Source organism: Sphaeramia orbicularis, chromosome 6 (genome assembly GCF_902148855.1).
Source record: "Sphaeramia orbicularis chromosome 6, fSphaOr1.1, whole genome shotgun sequence".
Lineage (NCBI taxonomy): Eukaryota > Metazoa > Chordata > Actinopteri > Kurtiformes > Apogonidae > Sphaeramia > Sphaeramia orbicularis.
This window is the reverse complement of record NC_043962.1, coordinates 32,217,847-32,239,780: the sequence shown is the minus strand read 5'-3', so window position 1 is coordinate 32,239,780 and position 21,934 is coordinate 32,217,847. Positions and strand designations below refer to the sequence as shown.

General features: G+C 35.4%; 1 protein-coding gene across 1 annotated transcript in view; it reads right to left on the bottom strand.

Annotated features, from left to right (window-relative positions):
• LOC115421638 (ankyrin repeat and SOCS box protein 15-like) overlaps window positions 1-17,206 on the bottom strand; it is a 31,437-nt gene extending 14,231 nt beyond the window's left edge. The window contains exons 1-6 of the mRNA XM_030137629.1: window positions 17,189-17,206; window positions 10,523-10,628; window positions 10,382-10,434; window positions 5,894-6,025; window positions 4,389-4,553; window positions 749-994 (exon numbers count right to left, since the gene is read on the bottom strand). Of these exons, the coding sequence (XP_029993489.1) occupies window positions 749-994; window positions 4,389-4,553; window positions 5,894-6,025; window positions 10,382-10,434; window positions 10,523-10,626 (700 nt within the window). The 5' untranslated portion in view covers window positions 10,627-10,628; window positions 17,189-17,206. The remainder of the gene's footprint in view (window positions 1-748; window positions 995-4,388; window positions 4,554-5,893; window positions 6,026-10,381; window positions 10,435-10,522; window positions 10,629-17,188) is intronic.
• Between the last annotated feature and the right edge of the window lie 4,728 nt (window positions 17,207-21,934).

The following is a 21,934-nucleotide window of genomic DNA, read 5'->3' as shown; positions in this document are numbered from 1 at the left end:
AGGAATTAAACAGTTACATCAGTAGATGGTTTAGGTCACCAGTAGCTGTTTGGGTCTTTATGGGTTCAATTCCAGAGAAACCAGGGAGAAATAATCATGAGAATAGTTCAGCCAATTTTCCTCAAATAGAACTTTACAGGAATGATGAAAAGCACCATCATCACTGAGTCTGAGTCCCCAAAGAAAAAAACAATCTCAGACATCTTATCTTATCTTATCTTATCTTATCTTATCTCCTTTTATGTTATGTTATCTTATCTTACCTTATCTTATCTTATCTCATCTCACCTTATCTTATCTAACTTATTTCATGTTATGTTATGTTATGTTATGTTATGTTATCTTATCTCATCTCATCTCATCTCATCTCATCTCATCTTATCTTATCTTATCTTATCTTATCTCATCTTATGTTATATTATCTCATCTCATCTTATCTTATCTCATCTTATGTTATTTCATCTCATCTTATCTCATCTCACCTTATCTTATCTTATCTCATCTCATCTCACCTTATCTTATCTTATCTTATCTTATCTTATCTTATCTCATCTCACCTTATCTTATCTCATCTCATCTCACCTTATCTTATCTTATCTCATCTCATCTCATCTCATAAATTGTAACACACTTCCACCATGTCAGATCTTGTTCTTTTATTATTTTTCTGGCTTTCACATGGCTTTCACATGTTCTCCAGAAGGCTAAAGTACTTCATAGTTCTTTAACTGACTATGTTGGTACTGACCACAGTTCACCAGAATCTCTGTGATGTGGAAGTGTCCGTGCTCTGCAGCCACAGACAGCGGCGTCACTCCGGCTACATCCTTGTGGTTCACTCGGCCCCCGTTCCTCAGCAGCATCATTACGATGTCCACGCTGCCCTGTTTGGCTGCTTCATGCATGGCTGTCCACCTCTTCCTGCAGACCTGCTCCACCCAAGCGCCTTGAGTCACCAGTGTGTGTGAAAGCTCATAAGAACCAGACCTGACAGCTGAAGAAAACACTCAGACTGAGATCATGGAGGTATGATGAGTACATGCAGTTAAAAGTGTATCCCTCTTCCTCCATTAGGTCCTTATTCTTATTATATGGAATGTTATTTTTATCAGTTTTACTTTAACCCTTTCATGCATAGTGCATGAATGCATTTCTACAGCTGTTCTTTTATATATTCATGGATTTTGTTGTTTTAGTTTCATATCAGCTAACACATTGGCCGCTTATGCATCATCCCATACACTGACATTGATAACATTACTGTAACTTTGCCGTTCTTGATAAACTTGATCTAACATGTTCGAGTGTAAATTAGTTCCTTGTTATTGTTATTAGACTGTAATTAACAACAAAAGTTTATTTATTTATCTATTTATCTTTTTTTTTTTTTTTTTTTTATTTATTTTTAATTTTTAATGTTTTGGGGGGGACATATTATGTCCATGAAGTGAGTAATAACTAGTATTAGAGTACACTACAAACAAAAAGTTAAGGATTTTTTTTTTTTTTTTTTGGACATTTTTTTGTTGGCATTTTTGCCATTTGTAAATAAAACTATGTCTGGTCATTAAAAAAATGTTTCAATTCACACACAAAAAAGTAAAAAGCATTGTGCAAGAATCCCAACTGAAAAAAAAAGACCAAAAATTTAAAATATCCATACTTTTTCTTTGTAGTGTATGTTAACATGTGAGAAAACATCAAATTAGCAGCATTTAATGTTTTTATTTCATAGTTTTCACACAGTATATCAGTAAATACATGTTTCTTTGCTCAAAAATTAAACACATGGTGTCCAGCTTGGTGGACATTCTTTGCAACTCCATGAAAAATAGCTTCATTAATCAAAAAAAATTAAATCGCATTGTTTTTTCAATGCCCAAAGAGGAATAAAGAAAAAAAATTTGATTAATGTTCTCATAATTCATGCATGAAAGGATTAATTTGATCTTCATTCTTCTGACCCAAAGATTTTTTTCTCTCTCCCTCAGATTTTATTGTATTTCAGTATTTGGTTTATTTAACAAGGAAAGTGCACTTCAATAAAAATTGCTCTAAATCTGCTTAATTTAACCACGAGGCATGTTTTTATCTGCAAGAATCACCTTAAAACACAAGGTTAGACAGTTATTTAGATAACTTAAAGGTTACAGAATTCTAAATATAAAAATGAGAAAATCATACAAAAAAGAAAAGCGAATGCTAAGGTTAATATAAAGACAACTGCATTCACCTCACACTTATTATCAGTTACTATTTAAAACATGCAGCACCAAGGCTCATTAAGTAGAATAAGACATGCAGAATGATAAAATGAGAATATTAATAGAAACATACAGCACATAAGACCACATTTTTCTGAAGTGTAAATGTTCCTTATTCTTTGGGCTGCTTTTTGTCATTGGAGCAGAGATCACACTAAATACTGACTGTTTCCAATAGACTATGTGGTTTATATGCTTTGTTAGTTTTTAATGCTGTGCTCTATATACTCCTCTATGTGTTTTTTCTTGTATTTTGATAAGGAGACTGAGAAATAGATATTATGCTCATTACAACTATGTAAAAATAGCATAGCGAAGGTAAGCCTAAGACTTCTGCACAGTTCTGTATATTCTATCACAAATAACATCATGGCACTCTAGAGGGGATGGGACTTCAGCTCACTATTAACAACCACTAATCAGAAAAATGGATGTGAGGGTTTGGAAAAGACAGAAACACTTTACTTCACTTTTAAATTTTACAATATGAACCACATATTTCCTGTTGTGTCTGGTCACCCTCATTTCATTTTTAAGTATAATTTGCATTCACATCCTATAAAAAGTTGGGATGGGGCAATTTAGGGGTAATGAGAAAAAATGGCTAAAAAACATTGTGATAAAATAAAATAAAAAAAAAAAGTTATAATCGTGATTTGTGTAATTTGTTGAGTAACACATCTTGAGATTTCATTTGCTCATGAGGACTTGGACTCCTTAAGACTTTCTTGCAGGAAGAATGGGACAAAATGACACCAGAAATGCTTCATCATATGGTGTTCTCAGTAAATATTTATTTGTTTTCCATGTAATTTGGCACCTAGTCACTAAATGTTTATTTCAGTTTACATAAATTCTGGGAAAATTTCAACAGAAACTAATTAAATGGCAGAATTCCAAAATGGCACATGCTGAATTGACAAAAATAGTTTTGGAACGTGCTTGCAAGAATCAAAGCTGAAAAAAGAAATCCATTTGATGTGGTCAAATGTCAAAGATAATAGTTAATCACTGCTGTGTGCTTTCATTGTAACAGATGCAACAACTTTTTGCAGTGTTTTTCTTTTGGGGTTTTAAGTTTCCGAATGTTATCTTTGTTTTTTTTGAGTTGTGCAGAAAAGATTGGGTCTACCTTAACCTGCTGAGTCTGTGAGCCTCAAACAAACAGGTGACTGCACCACATCTAATACATACTGTGATGTTCCTACATCTGATAAAGATCACAGAAGAAGAAAACATAGCTCTCTATCATACACTATGTTGCCAAAAGTATTGGCTCACCTCTCTGGACTCACATATAAACTTAAGTGACATCCCATTCTTAATCCACAGGGTTTAATATGACATCGGTCCACCCTTTGCAGCTATGGCAGTTTCAACTCTTATAGAAAGGCTTTCCACAAGGTTTAGGAGTGGGTTTATAGGAATTTTTTTATACTTTTGGAAATATAGTGTATATCAATCCAGTGATTTTTTTTTTTTTTTTTTTTTGCATACACTAATTTAGACTAATTATGGAATGGACAAATTGTGACATCTCCAGTTGGTTTCTGAACTGCTGTTTTGAAGTCAGTCTTTGTGATTTTCCTTTCGTCACGTTGGCTTTTTGGAACTGGAAGTGACCATTTATGGTCAAAAGTACGAGGCTGTGGTCAGAGTTGAGCTAATGATAAGTGCTAGTTTACTGACTCGGTTAAAGGTAAAGTAATTTCATCAAGACTTGTAAAACTATGTCATTTTAAGGTCTTGTTAGTGAGACTTATTATCCCCAACTACAGTGGATCTGTCTGTCAGGAAAACGTGTTTTACTAAACAAAACAAAACCCTGCACATCCAACGGGTGGGCCTGTCAATCCAGACCAGGATTAAAGATGTATCACTAGATCACTTTTGAAAGGGTCAAAATAAAAAGAAACAGACTGGATTGACTCTTTGAAAAAAAAAAAATCAAATTAGTGTTTTTAGTCAGAAGTTAATTGTGAGTATTTGGGATCCAGGGTTTTTTTTTAGCACCCCCTGTGGCTGTCATTGGTAATACAACTTCCAGATACTTCCACATTGTCTTAATTTCTGATGTTGTAACTCTTAATTAGTTTATAGTAACTTCCTGCTCATCATGGTTACCCAGCAGCAGCGGTGTCTCGTTCTTGCTGTTGGTGCTGTGTGGGTTGGCTCCATGCTTCAGCAGACTCCTCACATTCTGCACCAGCCCAGCTTTGACTGCCAGTGTCAGCGCTGTCTCTCCTCCCACTGCTGTCCTCTCCTCCAAGCTGAGCCCCTGAGCCGCCACTGAAACAGAAGCACCACACACACACACACACACACACACACACACATACATATACATACACATACATTTATATACAGCTCAACCTGTCATGCATGTCCCACTGACAGCTGTGTTCACCAGTCAGGTGAGTGGGTAAAGCTGCAGACCCCTCGTTTCAGGCTGACCTCCAGACTGCATATGTGTGGAACGACATCACAGATTATTTTGGACTGAAAGGATTGCTGACCTTAGCTGCGGTCAGCTGGAGGTCTGCGTTGTTAGTCGCTGAACTATTTTCTGCATTACATGTATTTTAAATTCGATCATGTCACCAGGTTTGTCATCGTCTCTAAATTCAGTCTAATGTGACCAAAGGTTCTTTGTGTATGCTTTATTTATTTATTCATGTCATGTTATTAGCAGGGGGTGATATTTACTGTGTGTGTTAAGGCTTAACATACAGATGAGTGACAAATGGAAGGTAAAATCTGTCGGGAGTGTTTTCATCCAGGAGGATAATACCCAAATCCATTGCACAGTATCATATACTATGACCTTCATGGTCATGAGAACCCAACACCTATGGGAGATTTTTTACCAATGTGTTTGACAGAGTACTTCACCTCCATAAACTAAACAATTAATGAGTATCTGCTGTTAGAATGGTGTTCATCCTGCTTTTACTTTGTCACCTGCCCCTATTGTATTACTACCTCTTTGTCAAAAACATTTGCATGCAACTAACACCCAAGTCAGTTCAAGATTTAGAGTCATATAACCATCGCCATTTAATTAAGATGATTAATTTCTAAGTAATTTTATTGTTTATAGTGCCATTCAAAAGTGAGGTTACAAAGTGCTTTACATTGGAATAAAAGAAGTAAGAAGGAGTATAAAAAAACCAAGAAGCATTTCAATAATATATGTATAGAAATACAAATAAGCTCTGCATCTAATCTGTCTACTCAATCAATCAATCAGTCAGTCAAAGTTTATTTATATCGCACTTTACAACAACATGAAGAAGACCAAAGTGCTTTACATCTAAAAGCATGATTAAATTATAAGATAGAAACAGTTTAGTCAAATATCACAAATATGCATAAAACAATAAGACACAACACACAGTGATTAAAAGACCACAGATTAAAACCTAATAGTGTCTCAGTGCTAAGGGTTGAAAGCCAGTCTAAACGGGTGTGTCTTTAACCTGGACTTAAACTGGGACAGGTCAGTGAGGACTCACAAGTCAGGAGGCAGCGAGTTCCACAGTTTTGGTGCAACAACAGCAAATAAACGATCACCCCAGTGTTTATATCAGGACCTGGGGAAATTCAGAACCATCTTCGAGTTTACTCACACGTCAGGACAGTTTCCAGGACCTCTAGGACCGGCTGGGATGCGGCTCGATGGAGAGGAAGCCATCCATGACTGTCTGATTCCCTGAAGGCGAAGGTGTGCCTCAGCATCCTCCTCAGAACTGAGACCTCACCTAGTCACCATGACAACCAGATAAAAGACAGGGTTAAAGGAGATACAAAGAGAGGCAAAAAACACGTTGGTAAAACATCTTTGACAGTTATCACTTTGATTTGACCAGTCTTTGTTTTGTTAGTTTTTTCTTTAAATTGAAGACTGGTGCTGAAAGTACTGGAGGTACATTTTTGGACAATTCAAGTAGATGGATGGATGGATGGATGGATGGATGGATGGATGGATGGATGGATGGATGGATGGATGGATGGATGGATGGATGGATGGATGGATGGATGGATGGATGGATGGATGGATAGATAGATAGATAGATAGATAGATAGATAGATAGATAGATAGATAGATAGATAGATAGATAGATAGATAGATAGATAGATAGATAGATAGATAGATAGATAGATAGATAGATAGATAGATAGATAGATAGATAGATAGATAGATAGATAGATAGATAGAAAGATTTTTACTTTAATAATCCCTAAGGGCCTATAAATATACAGGGTGTCCCATAAGTCTCCATACATAGGAAAAATAAACATTTGACATAAACCATTTTTATTTATATAATATGCTCTATATGACTGTCATTTTGTCGAGAACACATTTCAATGTGTGTCCTCCACTGCTGAAGAATTATAAAGAAGAAATATAAAGAAATACATGTTAGAACCATATGTATTATGTCTCCTATGTATGGAGACTTATGGGACACCCTGTACTTAACACTATTAAAAACGCACAGTCCAAACATGTGGTGTAATTTCCAGAAAATGATTTGCTCAGGTGCCTATTTTGTGTATGTTGCTCATGAGATAAGTATCACAGTTAATAGCTGTATTTTTTTTTCCATTCCCAACGTGCGCGACATCAATGTTTGGACTAATTCCTTAATGTCGGACGTTGCGTCAAATCTCTTATACAGAGTCACGCTTGACTGGGAACTTTAGGTGTGGTCAGTAGCCGATATAAAGGCAGCAAAGAAGACACCAAAATGTTTTTGCCAGCTCAAAATGCCACGACTTACGATACAACAAAGAGAATGTGTCATTGGCATGTTACGAGCAGGTCTGAGCCATGGTGAAGTCGCTCGCCGTCTGCACTGTCATCGCAGTACAATCAGTGGTCTGAGTGCCAGATCAATACCAGATCGAATCAGATTGGATCCCTCAGGACAAGATCATGAGACTTAGTTCCATGCATCATCACTGCACTGTTTGTTTGGAAGCCAGAGGAGGACACACCTGATATTGAATGATGGCACTTTCAATTTCTGAGTACCTGTATTTATTACACTGAATAAACATGTTCAGTTGATCACAATTTGTCCACAATTCATTCTCTAATGCCCAATGCTTCCCTCTTTAAAGGTCCTGTACAGACTCTCTGCGTGATCTTAAAAAAGTCTCATTTTTATATATATGCCTGATCGTAGTCCGCAATTTAAAATGAGATTATCAGCATCAAAACAGGTTATCTCCTAATGCTATTTCCAGCATCCCTGGTCAGGTCTGACAAGACTGGACTGCTTTACGGCAGACTTCTGTCACTATGACAACAACACACCGACTGGCAGAGTTCAGCAGTGAGAAGTAAAATGAACAAGTGAGGAGTACGATCTGTCCTTTTTCCCAAAGAAAGGGATTTCTTGGATTTATTTAGCTGTAATAGTGGACACTGGAACTGGAGCTGGACTGACAGAAAGAAAAAGAAAACTAAACGGGACAGTGATAGAGCACAGACTAACACAGCGGTAAACCTCTGCATTGAACCGATGGATACAACTAAGGGAGTTAAAAGGAATGAAAACAGAGCTGGAGTTGTCCCTCTTCCTTCTCCACAGGTATAGAATGCTTCTGTTCTTTACACATATGCATTGGAACATTGGATTTGACTCTAGTGTCTGTTGGTAGCTCCGTCAAACACTTATTAAACACTTCTGCGTTAGCCACAGGGCTAGCTCTGTGACGTCAGTAATCTGTTTTATTTGGAGCATTGTTTCAGTCCCAAACTAAGGGCTTTGGACGGTGAGACTGAAATGGTTCTGTATGGAGTTAACTATGCCTTGGCCAGAGTTATGCCCTTATGACAGTAGGCACTAGTGCTCATGGGAAGCAGAGTCTTTGTCCCATAAAAACACCACCGATTCCAGCTGAAGGTGTCACTGCAATCCACTTTAAACAAATTCTCTGTGCAGGACTTTTAATATGAAGGTAACCCCAAGCCAATTCATTTAACCCTTTCATGCATGAATTATGAGAACCTTAATCAAGATTTTTTCCTGAGTGTTTTTATTCCTCTTTAGGCATGAAAAAAACAGTGCAATTGAATTTTTTTATGAACCTATTTTTCATGGAGTTACAAAAATGTCCACTCAGCTGGATGGCATGTGTTAAATTTTTGAAGCAAAGACACATATATTTAAAACCCATCATCATAAAGTGATATACTGTATGAAAAGTATGAAATAAAAACATTTTTAATGCAGCTAATCTGATGTTTTCTCACATTTTGTCATATTCTAATACTAGTTATGGAGATAATACGCCAAAAAAAAAAAAAAAAAAAAAAAAACCTTTTTGTTTGAGAAAATTAGCAGTTGATTTACACTCAAAAATGTTAGTGCATATCAGGTTTATCAAGAACAACAAAGTTACATTAATGGTCTGAATGTCAGTGTAGATGATGCATGAGCGTCCACTGTGTTGGTTGATATCCTCCTGAGAGCCAGTAAAGTGAAAATCCTTAGCTTTTTTTTACATTAAACAGCCATCTTAATTGGAAACTGCATAATGCAACAGTTTTTTCAGATACATTTTTAAAATTATATTCATTTATTTATTTTTTTAATGGAATATCCTTTGCAATGAGCAGCATTTTTTTTAATTATTATTATTAAAACTGTCAAACTTTAGTCCCCTGAAGAGGACAAAAATGCATTGCTGGGTCTCAGGAGGACATGGAATTAAAACAACAAAACCCATGACTATACAAGAGAACAGCTGGAGAACATCTGTCCACTATAGTAACCACTATGCATGAAAAGGTTAATATATCTCCAAATATACATATTATTCAGACCCATACGTTTTTAATGGCGCTGTATATTTTTAACAGATTTTTTTTGTGACTTCAGTACTTTTAGTACCAGGGTCTTCAATTTTATATTGGCATGTATTGGAGTACAATGTAAACCATTTGTCTCTGTAGATTGATTACATTCATCATGTCTTTCATTCCAAATGTTCGTTAGAGATTTTCTTGTGATCAGGAAACATTTGACAGCTCTGATGAAGGCTGAAGCTACGGCCGAAACCAAAAGCAGGTAAAAACATCTTTCCTCAGCTCTACTTGTCTGATCACAAGAAAATCTCTAACGAATATTTGTCTCTGACATGTGGTTAGAAAGTCGCATCAAAATAGAATTAAAGTACATCAAATCTGTGCCTAACTATAGAACCTCAATGAAAGTATTCAGTTAAGAACTTATGTGTAAAATTAGAAAGAATTCATTGTATTTTCAGTGTGTTGCAGATACACTCCTGGTGTAAATTGATATTTGAAAACATTTTTTTGGTTGTTCAGAAGGACTAATAAAGGCTCCGGTTTCAAAGACCTGGAATTCTCTGTCAGTGATTTAATGGTTCAGCCTTTACAGGGTTAAGAGCCAATAGTACAAAATGTAAATTCTTGCAATTTTCAACTGGTCTTAAGATTTTGATCAGGAGGTTATGTTTACAGCTGTGATCAACTCTTTTTCACTTTTAAGTCCGTTAACACTACACTCTTATATCAGATTTTTATACTGATATGGTGAGCTTATTATGACTGAATTGTGTTTAGATGGGTAAAAAAAAAAAAGCTTGACTAAAATCAAGCATTAGGTGATGTTACATTATCAGCAGCACTTTTTAACAGCGTCAGGTCATCTTTCAGTGTCAGTCAGACAAAGCGGAGTCTTTGTCCCATAAAAACACCACCGATTCTGGCCGAAGGTGTCGCTGCAATCCACTTTAAACAAATTCTCTGTGCAGGACTTTTAATATGAAGGTAACCCCAAGCCAGTTCATTTAATATATCTCCAAATATGCATATTATTCAGACCCATGCGTTTTTAATGGCGGTAAGTATATTTTTTAACAGACTTTTTTTGTGACTTCAGTACTTTTAGCACCAGAGTTTTCAATTTCATATTGAGAAGTCTCTCCTCTTACATATTTGACTCCATTCTAGGTTTAGTTTTCCCGTCTCTCTGTCTGCCAGCCTCATAACTAATCCCAGCCCTCACCTACAGCAGCTGTCTCAAACATGAGCCACCAAAAACTTAGACAGCCTCATACTGTAAAAGGTTATTTACCTTGCTCGATGGCAGCCAAGACTCTCAGGTTTTCATTTGTTGATGCCGCTAAACTAAAAACCAAGAGCAGAGGAAGGACAGGACAGTCAGCTGTTTGACACGTTTGCAGGGGAGGGGGATATGGATGATGTTTGTCCATACCTGGCTGCAGATTTCAGAAATGCATCTTGGCAGGATTCCTGAATACTGAGCTGGATGATGTACTCATTGAGCTCTTCTTCCCCATATTCATCATAGGTGTTCATCACTGTGGAGGATGGAGACAGCAGCTGGTGAACAACCGCTGGTGGAAGAACTAGTACTAAGTTTTATTTAAAAACTTTATTATCAGCAGGAAAAGTCCATGCAGTCACTGTGCAGTTATTTTACTGTTATATTTGGATTTGTGTCAATGTGTATGCATGAGGTTGAGCTCATTTTAAATATTTTAAGAACTGTCACGTATTCCAATCTACAGCGATGCATCATATTATGGGAGTTCTATGCATGTATGTAGCATTGATGTCTTATGAGTACCACATGTACAAAAATTCAACTTTTTACCTCAGAAAAATAGATTAAGTAAATTGCAGGAGATAAAATCAAACAAAATAAAATAATATAGGTGACTTGGTGGTGTTAATAGATATGAATGATTACAGGTCTAAATCACATGTATAATCCCTTCTGTGGAAGCAAATAATTCTGGTTCATTTCTTTAACCCTTTAACGACAGCAATCTCTCCATTACTGCATTTTTACAGTATTCAAATTACTGTCCTTCCTGAACTGTTTTTGCTATTAACAGAATTCAAACAGCATCAGAAAGCTGAGATCCTGAGCTTTCTGACACTTTATAACACTTTACAGAGGCAATGTGGGACTCTATTACCAGTAGAAAGGAGCTGTTTCAGCAACATCCACACAGGCTAAAAAACGCCTGGAAACAAGTGGTGCCAGGCACAACAAACCCAGCCCCTCGCATGTATTGTAGCTTATTTTGGCATTGATCCAACTGTGATGAAATTTTGCCCATTCTAAGTAAAAAAAAAAAAAAAAAAAAAGGGGGGGGGGGTTCCTAAAAAATTTAAACTTTGACCAACTTTTCCCAAAATGTAATCATATCTATTCTGGGTCACTGGCAATCTATAATAATAATAATAATAATAATAATAATAATAATAATAATAATAATAATAATAATAATAATAATGGACTGGATTTATATAGCACTATTCTAGACACCCAAAGCGCTTTACATTATTAACCCATTATTCATTCGCTCTCACATTCACACTCTATAAACCCAATTTGGTATGAATTCAACCAATAGTTTTCCAGCTACAGACATTTGAAATTCCACCCATTATAAGCAAATGAGGGAAGAAAAAAAAAGATTTTAAAAATTCATAAAAAATTTGAACTTTGGCCTACTGTTCCCAAAATGTAATCAGATCTATTCTGGGTCACTGGCAATCTATAAACCCAATTTGGTATGAATTCAATCTAAGGTTTTGCTGCTAGAGTGTTAAACAAACAAACCGAACCAAAAACAATCCCCCTTGCCTCCCCTTCGATGGGCGGGGAAATAATAGAAAATATGAAGCCATGATATGAATACTGAATGTTCAAGACCAAAAAACATGTTTGAGCAGATGTAAAATAATTAAAGGTTTATTTCTGCAATCTCAAAAACTTTCGTCTTGAACATTTACAGTTTTTTCTGATCATAAATATCCTTAAAAATTCAAGTCTTTTTTTTCTTTTTCACTAAAACACACTGTTTTTAGCATTTATTATTTATAAAAGTGATAATTAATAGACAGATATTGAAAGTTAAGTTTTTCCTGAAATCAAAGGTGCAAAAGTATTGGCAAAGAAGACATTTTCTGACACTTCTATTGCAAAGAAAACATGAAGACCCCTAGGCAGCCTGTTATAAAGGCAGTCTGAAAAGGGTTAAACTGTACTTCCAAATTTGCCTCATGTAAAAACCATGAATTTGTCCACAAGTGACGGTTTGTAAAATAGCTTTGCATTTTGTCATCCGATTCTTCAAATGTAAATGAATCTTTCAGAGTACAGTTGCTACCGTTGTTCTGATGATCCCTTACATTACACTTCCCACTCTTTTTCTCATGCCGTTAATCATTTAGAATACCCACCCCATTGTTGTCCAAATTAGCACAGCCCAACCTTTGATTAATTTGTATTATCACCGACCCTTGTGTAAATTACTCATCACAGATTCATTCAGCAGACCCAATTACGCTTGTGTGGTACACAGTGAATGAAGTCCACTAAAACCACCCGCAATTTTAGACTGGAATCATTTCTTCAACACCCCTCTCTACAAAAAAAAAAAAAAAAAAAAGAAGACATATCTAGATTTTCTACAGCCAGAAAACATGACCAGAGAAGGGGGTAGAATTCTTGTTTCCTGACAAAACACTAAAATTACATATGCTAAAAGACAAATGAAAGCCAAAAAATCCCCTCTTTTGACACACATTTGGAAATACACAATTACACTGCATTGAAAAAAGATTTAGTTTTGTGTCAGATTCCTGTGTTTCATCTGTCAGAAATATGTATTGGAGTAAAATATACAATATTTGCCTCTGATGTGGTTAGAAAGTTGCATTAAAAATAGTACATCAAATCTGTGCCTAACTATAGAACCTCAGTAAAAGTATTCAGTTCAACAACTTGTGTGTAAAATTAGAAAGAATTAATAGTATTTTCAGTGTGTTGCATATATGTTTAAAGCTGTAATCACCTCTTTTTCACTTTTACCAAGGTCCGTTAACACTACACTCCTATATAAGATATTAATACTGATATGATGAGCTTATTATGACTGAATTGTGTTAAGACGGGTAAAAAAAAAAAAAAAAACTTTACTAAATTCAAGCATTAGGTGATGTTACATTATCAACCACAGTTTTAACAGCATCAGGTCGTCTTTCACTGTCACTCATGTGATATTAACGTATACTGTTTCCAACTGTAAAAAAAAATTAAGTTAAACTCATTGCTGTCATGTATGTCTGTGTATGATGATGCTATGAGGATGACAGTCACTGCAAATAATACATTTCCACAACCAGCAGAGGCAGCAGTGGTGATTTCATTCATGGTTTAAAACATATCTGAGGTATTATACATACAGTCGTGGAAAAAATTATTAGACCACCCCTTGTTTTTTTCAATTTCTTGTTCATTTTAATGCCTGGTCCAACTACAGGTATATTTGATTGGACAAATATAATGAAAACAACAAAAATAGCTCAGAAGAGTTTAATTTCAGAGCTGATATCTAGACATTTTCCATGTTTTCTTGATAAAAAACAAAATCACTTCAGTTCTTACATCAATATCTAGTGCAAGGGTGTCAAACTCATTTTAGTTCAGGGGCCACATTCACCTAAATTTGATCTGCAGTGGGCCGGACCAGTAAAATAATAACATAATAATATATAAATAATGTCAACTCCAAACTTTTCTCTATGTTTTAGAGCAAAAAGGGTTAATTTACATTATGAACAGGTTTACATCTACAAACTATCCTTTCAAAAGGTGTGAATAATATGAACAAACTGGAAATAATAAGTGTAATTTTAACAATATTCTGCCTCAGTTTATCATTTCCACATGTACATTATAACTTACAGATCACAGTGAATCTACAAATACACAAAACATTAAATAACAGACAGAATATTGTTAAAATTGTACTTGCTTCTCTTAAGACATTTCAGGTTATTAGTATTTTTTTTGCAAAATTATACTTTGTTTTAGTGTAAATACATGAAAATATTTACAGTTACAAAGAGAAACATTCGGGGTTGTCATTACTTCTATGTTATTATGATAGTATTTGACTGGTCTGACCCACATTAGATTGAATTGGTCTGAATGTAGAACCTGAACTAAAAGGATTGTTATTATCAGTGTCATTTTTGCATTTCACAAATTCATCCCATCCAATTTGGCCCACCAGCCGTATGTTTGACACCTGTGATCTATGGCGTTGTACTGACAAAAACAGTGCTTTTAGGCATTCCATGTTTTCTTTTGTCTGTTTTAGTCACATGATACACACAGGAGTTAGTACTTGATTGCATAACCATTGTTTTTGATGACTTTTGATGGTCTAATAATTTTTTCTGTGACTGTATATCTCTGGAGATAAAAAAAAAAAAAAAAAAAAAAAACTTCTTTTGGATTCTAAATACAACTCTTCTTCCAAATGCACCTGAAACACAACAACAGAGCATCTCCTTGGGTGACGTTTGTGTCAACTTCATGAATGTAAGACAAATATTCACTGTTCTATTAACATTGATTTGTTCTTCACCAACTGTCAGACATCCACTGTTCAACTATTTCCACAGAATACATGAAATATGTAACCCTCAGAAACCAGAACAGCCACCGATGAACAAAAGTATCGACTGATCTAAAATGTTTAATAACAGTTGATCCACTAATCCTATTAACGCATGTTTTCTCTGCTTTTCAGTAGCCCATATGGATGTTCAGAAGCTCCGTAATGAAGATGGAAACACTATCATCTTCTGCAACAGTGATTCATCAGTAAAACCTGTGTAATCTGACACATGCCAGAGGTTGTAGATTCTTGTTTTGCCACTTTTTCTTCAATATTCTCTGTTTGACATAATACCCTTTGAATTAACTCAGAGCTTTTATGAACATCTTCATAGCTGATGAATTAAATATAGGAGAATACCTGATTTTCACTGGGAAAATGGAAAATGCATTTGATAATATTAGAATAAATGGTGATTAAGTCACTCAATTGAACCCATAAGGACCCAAACAGCCACCAGCAACCAACAGCATCTACTGATCTAAACTGTTTAACAACTTCTGAACCACTAATCCTATCAATACATGTAAATAATTGGTGTAAAATGCAGTTTACAGTTTCCCCTGAACTCCCAGTCATTGTATCACTAGTGCAGGGGTGTCAAACTCATTTCAGTTCAGGGGCCACATTCAGTTAAATTTCATCTGAAGTGGGCCGAACCAGTAAAATAATAACATAATTATATATAAATAATGTCAGCTCCAAACTTTTCTCTATGTTTTAGAGCAAAAAAATTGATTTACATTATGCAAACTATCTTTTCAAAAGATGTGAATAACATGAACAAACTGAAAAAATAAGTGTAATTTTAACAATATTCTGCCTCAGTTTATCATTTCCACATGTACATTATAACTTACAGATCACAGTGGATCTACAAACACACAAAACATTTAGTAACAGGCAGAATATTGTTAAAATTGTACTTGCTTCTCTTAAGACATTTCAGGTTGTTCATATTTGTTCTGGTTATTCACATTTTTTGTGAAATTATACTTTGTTTTAGTGTAAATGTATGAAGATATTTACATTTACAAAGGGAAAAGTTTGGAGTTGTCATTATTTATATGTTATTATGATAGTATTTTACTGGTCCTGCCCACTTCAGATTGAATTGGTCTGAATGTGGAACCTGAACTAAAAGGATTGTTAATATCTTAGTGTAATTTTTGCATTTCACAAAGTCATCCCAAGGGCCGGACTGGAGTCTTTGGCGGGCCGGATTTGGCCCCCAGGCCACATGTTTGACACCTGTGCACTAGTGTGTGAATGTGCAAGTGTGTGTGTAAATGGGTAAATGTAACAGAGCTGTCTAAACCCATAAAGACCCAAACATCCACCAACGACCAAAAGCATCTACTGAGCTAAAGTGTTAATACTTTTTTATCCACTAATCCTATCAATACATGTGAAGAATAGGTGTAAAATGCAGTTTGTCGTCTCTTCATGGTCATCAGTTATGACCCATTTGGACGTTCAGAGGCTCCGTAGTGAACATGGAAACACCGTCATCTTCTACAACATTGATTCACCAGTAAAAGCCATGGAGTTGGATCAATGACAGTGGATGGAAACACTTGGTTTATGTTCAGTTAGTGATAGATTTTCTGAAAAAGTCACTTTTTCCTCAGTTTTCTCTGTTCTTGATATAATAACCCTCAACTTTAATCAGAGCTTTTAGGAATATCTACATAATCAGTGAATTAGATGTAGGAAAATACATGATTTCCACTGAAAAAACACAAAATACAGAAGATGATATTATAATAAATGGTGATGAATCACTTAAAAAACATTAAACCGAGAGAAAAATTCATTTGAGAACTTCCACAAGGGTAGCACTGGGAATTTATGGGTTAAATATGGAGAAAAATTCACCACAAAAAATAGACCTAATTCTTTAAGGGTTAAACAGTAAAGCTTCCTCATCCCATTACTTTTGCTTTATGGTGTAAAATCTCTCATCGATCTCTCAATGATCTCAAAATAAACACATACAACAAGTTTCAAGCACAATATCCTTATCCATAGCTGTATCCATTATCAATTCAACTATCCGCTGTAGTGTCCTTGAACATTGCACTCCCTCTTTTCACTGCAGATTCTGCTCCGCATCCAACAGAAGCACACACTGATCCAACAATGCAATAAACAGCTTTGCACGTCTTCTCATTCAGTAAACACAACTCATTTCACAACTAAAAACTAGATATTAGACGGTGATCTAAAGAAAAAAAAAAAACAAAACACTCAAATGAGAAGCAGGATGATGTTCCAGTCATTAGTGTTCATGATAGTTCCACACTGACGCACACAGAAAACAGGAGCAAAATCTACTGGTGACATTAAAAAAAACTGGCACAAACATCCTGTTAATAATTTGAAATAAATTAAAATACTTGCAGGTCTCTACAGAGGAAGCTAAAATTTCTCACCTGTGAGGTATGTTAGCGGCTCGCTGAGGGCTCACACTTTCCCAACAGTGCAGAGTTTTTATATTTAGGTCTGACCTGCTTTCACACAGCGAGGGGCGTGTAGTCAGCACCTGCTCTTAAATATATACGAGTGCTATTGTGTCAGCTAAGCCTGGCCTTTGGTATGTTGGGCGGAAATCCCACATTCAAGATCCCACAATCCTCCGGGGCTTATTTTATGGACCCATGCAGCCAATGTGTACACCAACTGTTGTTTCGTGGAAAGTAAAATCAATAGGGTCTATTTTTTCCACCACTGCTTTGCTCAGAAATATGAGATGATGATGTTTCATAAAGAGCTGAGCTGACGGCCGTGCTCCGTCCATCTCTTAAATCCTGACTTCTTTTATGATAATACATACTGAATGCTGTCTGTTTTTTTTGTTTCAAGCTCTAATTTGCTACTGGTCTTACTCTTATTTCAGTGACATTTTGGTTAACCCATTAAGACCCAGTGCTACTTTAAGGTCGGTTCCCAAATTGCATTTTCTCTATATCTAACCTTTCTTAAGTGAATTACCACCATTTATTAATAATATTGTCCTCTGTATTTTTTATTTTATCAATATAAATCTGGTATTTTTCAATATTTAATTCACTGATCATGAAGATGTTCATAAGAGCTCAGATTAAAATTGAGGGTTATTATATCAAGAACAGAGAAAACTGCAGAAAAAGTGACTTTTTCAGAAAATCTATCATTATCTGAACATAAACCAAGTGTCTCCATTCACTGTCATTGATCCAACTCCATGGGTTTTACTGGTGAATCAATGTTGTGGAAGATGACAGTGTTTCCACGTTCTTTTGTTTAACCCATAAAGACCAGCGCTACTTTTATGTCAGTTCTCAAATGAATTTCTCTGTATTTAACCTTTTTTAAGTGATTTATCACTATTTATTGTATTATTATCTTCTTTATTTAGTGCTTTTTTCAGTGTGAATCAGGTATTTTCCTACATTTAATTCACTGATCATGTGGCTGTTCATGAAAACTCTGATTAAAGTTGAGGGTAATTATATTAGAAACAGAGAAAACTGAAGAAATAATGACTTTTTCAGCAAAGATATCATTACATGAAGATAAAAACAGTGGTCTCCATCCACTGTCATTGATCCAACTCAATGGGTTTTACTGGCAAATGAAGATGATGGTGTTTCCACGTTCACCACAGAGCCTCTGAACGTTCAAATGGGTCATATCTGATGACCATGAAAAGATGACAAACTGTATTTTACAACAATTATTTACATGTATTGATGGATGAACAGGTATTAAACAGTTTAGCTCAGCAGATGCTTTTGGTCACTGGTGGATGTTTGGGTCCTTATGGGTTAAACCTGGTATTGATTTAACAGTACTGTACTGATTTACTTCTCTCAGATTTTAGCCACTTTGTTCTTTTCTGCAAATTACATTTTGTTTCTGTGTTTATTATGTTTATATTGTTTATATTTGGGTGCTTCTATGAAACTTGTCCCTAGAAACAGGACATGAGGGCTAAAAATTCAAACCAGATGTAGACTAATGTTATGAAGCAACTTTGGAAGCACTTTGGGTCTATTTTAAAAACAAATATTTACTGAGATAAAAGAGAAACTATTTTTCAGATAAAACACATTTTTATATAATTTTTATATTATTTTTATGCAATAATCTGCATGTAACACAGTAAGAAGGACACAAAAATTACATGCTACAATTTTTTTAAAATATCTTTTTATTCTCTCACAGGTACATTTTGGGAATCAAACTAATCATTCAAGGCAGAGTGTTTCACAGAAATGACCGCTGTTGCAAAATCACTTACGATTTATTTGTGTTTAAATGGGCAGGTTCTGCATGTAACACCAGTGGACACAATGGGTTACACACGAAACCTGGAATGAGACTGAATTCATGAAAAACCCACATGTCTGGATTAGAAAAACCACTAGGATCATCAAATTTAACACAGTGTCTTTATTTATAGCTGTATATAAGACCATTTACAGCCATATTTTCCAGATCAAATGCACTGACACCTAGGTAGCTTTTCCTGTCCCAATTTTGGTCCTATTTCTGGCCCCAGTATTTGATTAAAAATTCATTAATTTTGGGATGGCTCAGAGCAAGAGTATAATTTTTTTGTATTCATCTGAGGTCATCATTAGGTACATCCTGGGGGGGAAATATGTCTAAATTTCTCTTTTATTACTGGGTCTAAAAAAGCTGGCAAAGTGCCAGGTACCAAAATGATCCCAGTTTCATACAAGCACCCAAATATAACATTACATTGGATCCATTACTCCTTAAGGAACTTTTTTGCAGCAACTTCAAAAATTTTTTTTTTCCACATTTAATCTTTCCTAAGTGATATATCACCATTTATTATGGGGAATATCCTGTACATTTGGCATTTTTCACTGAAAATCTGGTATTTTTGCATATGTACTTTGCTGATCATGCAGTTGCTCATAAAAGGTTGGAGTAAGTTCAAAGTTTATAACATCAAAATAGACCAAAAAAAATTGCTTTTTCAACAAGACGTATATTTAACTGGATGTAAAAAGCATCTATAACACCTGACATTTCTCAAAATGCATGGGTTTTTCTGGTGAATTAATATTTCAGAGGATGACAGTGTTTCCACATTCACTGCAGTCTTTGAACGTCATGGGTCATATCTGATGTCAGTGAAAAGCTGAGAAACTGCATTTTTCCTTGATTACTTGTATGTCTAGAGTGGATTAGTGGATAAAAAGTCAGTAAACATTTTAGATCAGTAGATTGTTTTGGTCACCTGTGGTTATATATGCCCCTGCCATCTGTTTGCAAATTCAGTGAAAACTAAGCTAACATGACTGTCTTTTTGTAGGAACCAGGGGATTTTCCATCTTTTTCTGGCTCTTTATTACAGTATATTGCATTATGTTTATTTGATGATCATCATCTATGTCCTTCATGCTCAGAACAACAATGTTTAATCCTTTCCCAAGTACAAGAATAAGATGTTTTGATGCTCTGATGATGGACGCGTAGAGCGCTGTCTGACACATCAGTCAACTGTGATGAGATCTTGTTAATGTGAAGGCCATAGCATATGTTTCGCATCATTTTCATCATCCATTGTTTGATCCGTCAGTAGGTAATGATGGGGGTATTGTCATCATGGAAAAGTTTTTTTTCTTTTGTCACCTGTCTGTATTTAGCCAGGCAATTATCGTTTTAGATAAGCGCATGTTTATCATCCAGACACTTGTGTATTGTATTGTGATGTGTCATCCTCACTACAGCCATGAGGACACACTCTCACCCCTCCTCTTAAATGCATGTTGGGAGGGAGGGTCCAGAACTGAAGGATATATGGAGACCTCATGGTTTGGCATCCAATAAACTTGCACGTGCAGAGGAAAACAACATTATATGGCACTTAACAGACAGTAAACAATACTTTTCTATTCTATTCTATTCTATTCTATTCTATTCTATTCTATTCTATTATATTATATTATATTATATTATATTATATTATATTATCTCTGCATGGAATGTCCTGCAAAACAACTTAAGTCTATCTGAACTTGTTACTTTAGGTGAATTTAAAGCTATTGTAAAGGAGCGTGAAATCAATGAGCTTGGCCAATGTAACTGTTTTTGAACTTGCACAAATGATTGTTTTGTAATTATCAGTTGTAAGTATTTTGTATTATGTGTAGATGATATCTTGTCTTGTCAGAAACTGTGTGTTATCCTGCTTTTTTTTTTGGCCAGGTCACACTTGGAAAAGAGATTTGTAATCTTAATGACATTTTTATCTGGTTAAAAAAAGGATATATATTCTATTCTATTCTATTCTATTCTACTGTAATGTGATGTAATGTGATGTGATGTGATGTAAAATTTTTAAGAAATATGAGCTCTTGTGATATTTGATGTTGTGTTTCTCTTATTTTTACCACGTAGTATAACACTCCTTATCTTTTCCCATTTTATCACCACCGCTGAAGTACAAAGAAAGTCTGCAGACTGTGATCAATAATCCAGGACCCCTCTTGTGTTAAGGGACATTATTCTCCAGATGTTTCATCCAGTTATGTACCAGTGTTTGCATTAAAGAATGTGATCCTGGCAATCCTAAAAACACTTCCACTAACCAACAGAGCCCTGCTGGATGTATGAATACCTGTGTGACAGGTTTACATCAGGGCCCATTCTTCAGCTGATCTGTGGGGAGCCACCAGATGTCCAACAACAGATTAGTGGAGCTTTACAGGGGCCATGATGTCTCCTCAGTTTCACCCACCGAAATAGCCGCAACATAAAGCTCCCATATTGTCACCAGTGTAAACAGTGGGAGGTAGTAAAAAGACTAAACAAAGGATAAGATTCCATCCTCAATGACACAATGTTCTTTAAAAGTTTTCATCTGTTAAAGCTTTTCTGTAACTGTAACCTGAGTTTAACCTTTTATATGACAGAGCGAGTAAGTAAGTATCCTCAGTGCAGTAAAATGATTAAGTCCTAACTGCCTTATTAATAGTATAATAATAGTATACTTTATCATTACTGTGTCTACCTCTTGAATCACATAGTCACTGCTTAGGTAAAAGAACCTTTAAAATAAACTCGATGATCCCCGTGTCCCCATATCTTGTGCATGGTGCTGCAGCTGTTGCATTTCAGAAAATAAATATAAACATCATATAGACATGGAGTTGGAGAGT